Here is an 8,476-nt window from a genome sequence, read left to right on the forward strand (position 1 = left end):
AAGAAACCAACCAGCCAACACCTTGATCGTGGATGTCCAGCCTCCAGGACTGTGAGAGGATACATATCTGTTGCTGAAGCTGCCCCGTAGTCAGCAGTACTTTGCTGTGCAGCCCCTGAGACTAATGCGCACTCCCACTCTGCTCCGGGACCCCTGAGCCAGCCCGGAATGACTCGTGCAAGTGGTCGTTTTCAAGCTTTATTTCCTTAACCACCCAGCTGTCTTTTCCAAATGAAGACTTATCTGACAGCTTAGTGTACCAAACAGAAAATCAGGATTATTCCAGTTGATTGAAGGGGAGGGAGGAGCTGCCTGCGTCCACTATTTTGACATCCTTATTTTCACCTAACCTGTCGGCCCTTGGTGCTTTCCCTAGAGCACAGGTTGTGAACCACGGCACCGGAGGGTTATACCCATTTTGCAGAAAAACTGTCCGTCTGGGACTGGCAGTAATAATGTGAAATCCGTCAGTTCTTTCCATCTTGGTGTCTACTCTTATGTTTCAAGGTTTCATTATTACAGAGAATCTGTAACATTCTTGATATACTGATTCCCAATCACATGTTCGGAGACTCAGTCTAGGATGAAACGCTGGATTGCAGTCGGATGCTGGGGTTCAAGGCCCTCCTCCACCACTAGCTGGGTGCCCTGCGAGCTATACCCTGACCTCTGTGAGCCACAGATTTCTCATCTGTAAAGTGGGAATCGATGCTAAGATTTGTGAGCTGGGAGACAGATTAGGGGAGTAGAATAAACACGAGTTTTGGAGTCAGAGAGACCTGAGTGTGAATTCAGCTCTGCCACCTCTTAGCTGTGTGGCCTTGGGTACCTGGAGTCCCCTCTCTCAGTTTCCTTACCTGTAACATGTGGGTAATCAGGGCAGCCTCTAGGGTTGTCCTGGTGTTGCCGAAATTTGGTGCCAGATTAAATCTCGGAGGCAGAGTTTTGGGTGAAGTAGAAAGAAATAGCCTTATTGCTTTGCCAGGCAAAGGAGGCCACAGCGGGCTAATGCCTTCAAGCCTGTGTGTCCCGCCCTGGAGGGGGTTAGTGAGGAGTCTTAGAGTGTTCAAGGAGCAGCGCGTGATCTGCTCGTGCATATTCTTCTGATTGGTTGGTAGTGAGGTAATCAGGAGTTAGCGACCTACTGGTTCCAACCGGTCTGGGGTCTATGTGCTGGTGGGCAGCATGCAGTTAACTTCTTCCACCTGGGTTTCAGTATCTGCAGAACAGCTCAAAGGACATGGCTCAGAATATTATCTGTAGTCCTTGAGGAGGAACTAAAGGTCCTTGACTTGGTTTAATGGCTAAAGTATCATTTTGTCTTGCTTGACTGTTTTCTTTCTTTCTGCATTTTCTCACTTCTCTGATTAAATTTATTCTTTGACTAAAGCTTTTCTACAGACAAAAGGCAGGCAGAGGACATGGGTGGAGGTCTATTCTGGGAAGACCTCATAGGGTCCTGCTCGGTTATACTGGGGATTCAGAAGATCATGTCTGTAGAGCGCCTGGCCCAGAAATTGACATATAGCAGGTGCTCAACTAAACCCAGTTCTCTATTAACTCTCCTTTCTTTCTAGTATGCCAGGGATTGGCACACTTTTTCTGGAAAGGGACAGAGAGTAAGTATTTTAGACTCTGCGGGCCACACAACCTCTGCTGCAGCTGTTCAACCCTGCTGTTGTAGCAGGAAAGCAGCCACAGAGAGTATGCAAACAAATGAATGTGCTGTGTTCATCCGATTCAACAGTGTGCACTTGGAGAGTTGAATTTCCTATCATTTTTATGTCACAAAATACTCTTTTGATTTTTAAAACAAATTGAAGATGTAGAAACAATTCTTACTTGTGGGTTGCACAAAAACACAACGGGCTGGATGTGGCCAGTTGGCCATAGTTTGCCAACCCCTGTGTTGGACTGTGAATGTCTCCAAAACATGTGTAATTTCCTTTATATCCTGAGTGCCTCACGGAAGGCTGGACCTTTGTAGCCTCCAGTAAGATAATGAATGTCTATCTCTGTCTTAGAGATACAATTGTGGGAAGTAGTTGTAAATAGGTATATGCTCAGGCAGGCATATTGCAGGTGCTCAAGGTGCTTTTGGAAAGAATGAAGACCCTTCCAGGGGAATTTGCATCCTTCAAGAGGAGGCAGGGAGAGCTGGGAGCCCGGGTAGCAGAGAGCTTGGAAGTCCCTGTTAATTGCGGCTGTGCAGCCATTCCCAACTCAGCCAGCAGGGGGCGCCGGGGACCGCTTTCGTCTGGGTGGCGGGAAGTGTTGTAGCTGCGCCCTGCCAGGAGATGGGAGACTGCGGGGAGATGGACGAGATGACTTCCGAGGGTCTTTTCTGCCCGGTGAATCTCAGCTCTGTTTTGCAGAGGGAGTCTCGGGGATGAGCTGCCCGGAACTAGCAGGCAGCAACCGGGAGCTTGGTAGAGCAGCCCCCTTTCCCTGGAGATGAAATAAAATGAAAATCTTCCCCTCGTTGCGGTGGCTGTCATTCTGGAGTTTCAGCGTGTTCCCTTTATCACTCCTTGTGGTTAGGAGTGATAAAGAAAAAACGTATGTGTTTATAGAGGAATTAATGGTGAAAAAGAAGCCAGGGCTTTCTTTAATTAAAGGCAGGCCCGTTAAGCGCATGACAGATACCAGGTAGAAAGAAAATGGTAAGACTGAGCCGGGAGTGGGCACCAAGGACCTACAAATGACACTCTCTTAGCCTCTAAAACCTCAAAGAAACCTGCAAGGCGAGACTGAATGACTGCCCCCAAGGGCTGCCCGTGTTGTCTTGGTCGGTGATGATTCCATCCGTGAAGACGGGATGGAGAAATATCACAGACAGGTCCATGGTGCAGGGCAGTGTTTCCAAAGCATGGACTTCAGACCAGCAGCAGCAGCATCACCTGGAAGCTTCTTAGAAATGCATATTCTGGGGAGCCACCCCCAATCCCCTGAATCAGACACTGGGGTTGGGGGTTGCAGTTGGCCCCTAACAAGCCCTCCAGGCGGGTGTGATGCACGCCCAAGTGTGAGGACCAGTGGGGTCCCATAGCTATTTTCAGCCTCAGCCACACATTGGAATTTAAAGCCTTGAAGCGGGCACCACAGCCCAGACCCATGACATCAGGCCTCTTACGGTTGGAACCAGCTTTTGTGGTTTGTTAAGACTCCCCAGGTGATTCCAGTATATCCAAGGTCGCACCCACTGGTGTAGTCTAAAGTAGTTCTGGGGTTAGCCAGACCCAAGTTCAAATCTCAGTTTTATCACTTACTAGCTGTTTGTCCCTGGGCAAAGCATATCACTTCTCTGGCCCACAGTTCCTAGTCTGTAGAATTGAGATAATCTTCCCTCCCTTGCAGGATTGTTTAAAGATGGAATGAATGTTGCAGTAAGCATCCTGTGTATAGAAGCACCTAGAACAAGCACTGGCTCCCAGTGGAGGTTCAGCACATGATAGCTCTCCTTCCCTGCTCCCTTTTCTTGGACAGTGGAATTTTTTAGAGCAAGGACCACATTATATATATATTGCTGAGCACAGGCTCCGGACGCGCAGGCTCAGCGGCCATGGCTTCACGGGCCCGGCCGCTCCGCGGCATGTGGGATCTTCCCGGACCGGGGCACGAACCCGTGTCCCCTGCATCAGCAGGCGGACTCCCAACCACTGCGCCACCAGGGAAGCCCCCACATTATATTTTATTTGCATCCCCAGGGCATTATCAATCCCTTATGTATACCTTGGTACTGCGTGAGGGCTGGGGAAGTGAACATCTGAGAGGTTTAGCTACGGGATTTCTTATCTTACACTCTTGCTGGGACCAGGCCGGGGTGACCTTTCTCTGCTTTGTCTTAACCCAGGTCAGCCCTGATGTCTGTTTAAATGCACTGTCCCCTTGACGTTTAGGACTCTATCCCGATACAAAAAAATTGCCAGCATGCTAGGATATGGGTGCAAAGATGTTTATTGGTGCATTGTTTGCCCTGGAAAAAATTGGAAACATAACTTTTCCAATAGGTGAATAATAGAATAAATTATTGTGCATTCAGTACTATGGTACATCACAAACCATTAAAAAGAATTAGGTAGATCTATATGTATTGATCTGGAGAGAGTTGTACTATATATTATTAAGTGAAAAAGCAAATTGCTGATTCATGCCTGTGACATGATTTCTTTTTGTTTTTCTTTTTAGGAAAAAGTCCTCCTATTTTTGCAGGAAGGGGGGCCCCTTCCAGGACCCCAGAGTGGGCTCTTGTCTAACACTTGGAAATGAATTGTCTGAAGAGACACACGTGCTGACAAAGCAAGAGACTTTATTGGGAAGGAGCGAGCAGGCGGAGAGCAGCAAGGTAAGGGAACCCAGGAGACCTGCTCTGCCACGTGGCTCGCAGTCTCGGGTTTTATGGTGATGGGGTTAGTGTCCGGGTTGTCTCTGGCCAGTTGTCTTGCTTGGCCCATAGTCTGACTCAGGGTCCTTCCTGGTGGCGCATGCATCTCTCAGCCAAGATGGATTCCAGGGTGAGGGCTTCTGGGAGGTTGGTCGTCTCCTCCCTCTTTTGGCCCCTCCTGAATTCTCCTGGTTAGTTTTCAGCAACACCCTATTCCTTATCAGGACCTCCTGCTGTGAGACAACTCAGGCAAACAGGCCTGGCCACAGCAGGTGGTTTTGGTCAACAGTTCCCTAGCACTATAATATGTGTACCCATCTGTGTGTATGTGTGTGTCTGTGTCTGTGTGCATAAAGAAAAGCAAAGCGTGAAAGAATACATTCCAGGCTGTTTGAATTGGTTTCTTTGTGGGATTGGTGAGCGGGAGAAACTCATTCATTCATTTGTTCATTCATAATGTCATTCATTCATTTGCTCATTCATGTTTTCATTCAATTAATATTGATTTAAGGTCTGCTACGTGTCAGGCATTGTAGCCCTGGGGATACAGCCATGAACAAAACAGACTAAATTGCTCTTTCATGCAGCTGGAGTGACCAAGTGTCCTGGTGTGTGCCCTGGAGTGCCCTGGTTTTAGCGGTGAAGTTCCATTGTTGCAGGAAACTCCCCAGTCCTGTGCAAACTAAGATGGGTCGTCACCCTCTGGAGCTTGCATTTTACCATGGGAGAGACAGATAAACAAATATTAGAGGATGGTAGGTATTTGGTGGTAAAAAAGCTGTCTTGGAGGTCTTCCAACTCACCTGCCCAGGCACTGAGGTCCCCCTTTACATTCTGACCGGCTGTCAGTGATGGAAGGCTGCTCTGAGCATCTTGACCGCCCCAAGGGTCGTTGGCCAGCTCTCTGTTTTGCTAGTTGGCAGTGGGACCTAATTTGTTAATTAAGAGTAGATGGTGAGCTGTCCTCGTACTTTGATTAACCTAATGGCCTTCCCGGCACGACTCGGATTCAGCTGTAGGCATCACTGCAACTTTTAATAAAATGATTTGAAGGGCCATTAGGAGACACTTCCCGTCACTGTGCAGATAACCGCTTGGCAGCTGAGATGAACAAACACTTGGGTTTTGGTTTTAAGGCACTACGCTTACTCTTTTAGTCACGCTTGAGGGCTTTGATGGCCTTTTCGGCTCTAACCCAATTTGCTCTGCTTTGTAAACGCAGCCAGGAGAATATGCCTCACAAGCTTCGAGGCTGGAGCAGATGCTCTTGGTGTCCTGCCCATGTCCCCTTGGTCCCAGGATCTTCAGTCTTTGAGCACCTGTGACACCTGAGACTCTGCCTAGGGCTTTCTTTGGGGGCCTTTGCATGGCTGGGAGAGCTGGGCGGATGTTATGAGTTGAATTGTGTTGAAGTCCTATCCCCGTACCTGTGACTGTTGGAAATAGGGACTTTGCAGATAATCAAGTTAAGATGAGGTCATTACGGTGGGCCCTCATTCAATACGATTTTGATCTTATGAAAAAGGGAAATTTGGACATGCACACGGGAAAAACACTCTGTGAAGATGAAAGCAGAGATCAAGATGATGCCCCTACAAGCCAAGGAATTCCAGTGATCACCAGCAAACCCCCCAGACGCTAGGAGACACTTATGGCATGCAGTCTCCCTCCCGACCCTCAGAAGCAACCAACTCTGCTGACACTTTGACCCTGGACTTCCAGCCTCCAGGACTGGGAGACAGTAAGTGTCTGTTGTTGAAACTGCCCAGTGTTTGCTACTTTGTTCAGCAGCCACAGGAAACTAACACAGGGGCCTAACACACACTCCCACATGCAGGGAACATCCTTCCACCGGTGATAGGTGGGAGCTGGTGGATAAGTCCCCTGGCTCCCTGGTGGGGTACTCTGTCTCCCAGAGGGCCCTGGTGAGGTGGAGCCCGGTTTGCCATGGTGATCACCTGTGACAAGCACATCCTGTACTGGCTGCCCTGCCCGGTCTCATTTCTCATCCCCTGCCTGTGTTTCCTGGGATCCCGTCCCAGGTAAGCACCTGGCACTTGAATTTCCATCTCAGGGTCTGCTTCTGAGACAGGCCTTGGCGAGCGAGTCTTGACCACTGGCACGCACATGTGCACGTGTGTGTGTGTGTGTGTGCGCGTGCGTGCGCATTGTGCAGTGTAAAGATCTCGGCTCTCAATTTCCGCTGTGTGAGCAAGGTAACTTCATGCCTGAATTGAGCCCTCAGCCTGTTGCCTTGTAGACTGGCCATCACCTTCGTCTGTGGGGTCCTCGCCAGCTCCTCCCCCTGCCACTGGGGGCCCTGTGAGCTGAGGCCTGATGGGGTCACGGCTGTGTGCCACCACCTTTCTGGGCTGAGATGACCTGGTTTTTCTGGTCCTTGGGTCTGGTTCCTGCAAGTCAAGGCAGCAACGTTTTTCTGGTCCAGCTCTGTCTTGGTCACTGCAAGGGCCAACCTCAGCACCTCCGCCGTGGCGCAGAGAGGCCTGTTGCTCTCTGAAGGGGTCCCCCACTTCTGAGCTCCTTCCAGGAGCATGAGCAAAGCTGCCACGCGCTCTGTGCCCCTGGTGGGTATCTTCCTTCAGGAGATGGAGCTGGCCCTGGGCTGCGCGTGGCTGGCCTCATGGCAGTGTGCCCCTGGACAGGCCACTGCATGGCCCCATTTCCCTCTCCCGTGACACTGACCGGGACTGGCATTCCCGGTGCAATTGTGGCTTGGGGTCCCTGGGGCAGGAAGAAAGACCTCCTCACTGGGATACAGGACATGACTCAGGGCCATGTGAATTTGAAAATTACACCAGTAACATACAAATAGATGAAAAAACTCCAACAACACAGAAATATTTGGAGTGATCCGTGAACGTTTCCTTTCACTTTGTGCCTTGATGGTATTTTCTTCCTCAGACTATTATATAAGTGTGAATATAGATCTAGACACAGATAGATATAAACAGATGTAGATATAGATAGATAGCTATAGCTTAGATGTGGACATCTCTATATACGTAGATACAGATTTGGATAAAGACACAGATATAGATAAAGGTGTAGACATATCTATACGTATAAATAGATATAGAGAGTGTATTTTTAAATACTAATGCCATTGTGTTGTCTGGGTGGTTATGTGGCTTTCTCTTATCCCTAGATGATGGTCTAGAAAGTTTTCTGGACCAAGCACATTTATACCCACCTCATTCTTTTCAGCCAGTCCCCTGTGAACTGGCAATCAAGTCGCTCCCATTTCTTTCCCAGCTTTCCCATACAATGCTGCAACAAACACATTTTAACAAACTCTTAGGTCTTTATGTATTTGTGCAAGTCTTTCTGTAGGAGGGAGGATTCCTGAGTTCAAACGGAAGCACATTTCAAATTTGGGGAGGTGCTATCCAACTGCCCTCCAAAAAGGTTGAACCAATTTCTGCCCCCAGAGTAATTGAATTTTAATATTAAAAAGGACTGTGGGGCTTCCCTGGTGGCGCGGTGGTTGAGAGTCCGCCTGCCGATGCAGGGGACATGGGTTCGTGCCCCGGTCTGGGAAGATCCCACATGCCGTGGAGCGGCTGGGCCCGTGAGCCATGGCCGCTGAGCCTGTGCGTCCGGAGCCTGTGCTCCGCGACGGGAGAGGCCACAACAGTGAGAGGCCCGCGTACCGCAAAAAAAAAAAAGAAAAAAAAATTGAAGTATGGTTGATTTACAATGTTTTGTTAGTTTCAGGTGTACAGCAAAGTGATTCAGATGGCCTGAAAGTAAATGAGTTCCAAGCATGGGTAGATGGTTTCTGGAGCATTTATGGGCCTGAGACAGTGCATAGAAAAGATAGTTGCATTTGGAGTGTTGAGTCAAGTGTCTGGAACTTTTCAAACCTGAGGATCATCTGGGGGAAGCAGAGTGTTTGACAACCAGGCACTGGCATTTGCCCCATTTGTATGGCATTTTGAGGATGACAAAGACATCGACTTTGCACATTCCCCCCTTGAGCCCTGCAGCATCTCTGCAATATAAGTAGTTGCATATTTTATGATTCACTCCAGGGACGAGAAAACTGAGACCCAGAGAGGCAATGTCGTAGAA

General features: G+C 48.9%; 1 protein-coding gene across 1 annotated transcript in view; it reads left to right on the forward strand.

Annotated features, from left to right (window-relative positions):
* Nucleotides 1-4,352, forward strand: part of CUNH16orf72 (chromosome unknown C16orf72 homolog) — a 56,565-nt gene extending 52,213 nt beyond the window's left edge. The window contains exon 4 of the mRNA XM_029220046.1: nt 4,189-4,352. Coding sequence (XP_029075879.1) covers nt 4,189-4,256 — 68 coding nt within the window. The 3' untranslated portion in view covers nt 4,257-4,352. The remainder of the gene's footprint in view (nt 1-4,188) is intronic.
* Nucleotides 4,353-8,476: the final 4,124 nt, after the last annotated feature.

The sequence above is a fragment of the Monodon monoceros genome, unplaced genomic scaffold (assembly GCF_005190385.1).
Source record: "Monodon monoceros isolate NGI ecotype Baffin Bay Population unplaced genomic scaffold, NGI_Narwhal_1 Super_Scaffold_13, whole genome shotgun sequence".
In the NCBI taxonomy this organism is placed as follows: Eukaryota; Metazoa; Chordata; class Mammalia; order Artiodactyla; family Monodontidae; genus Monodon; species Monodon monoceros.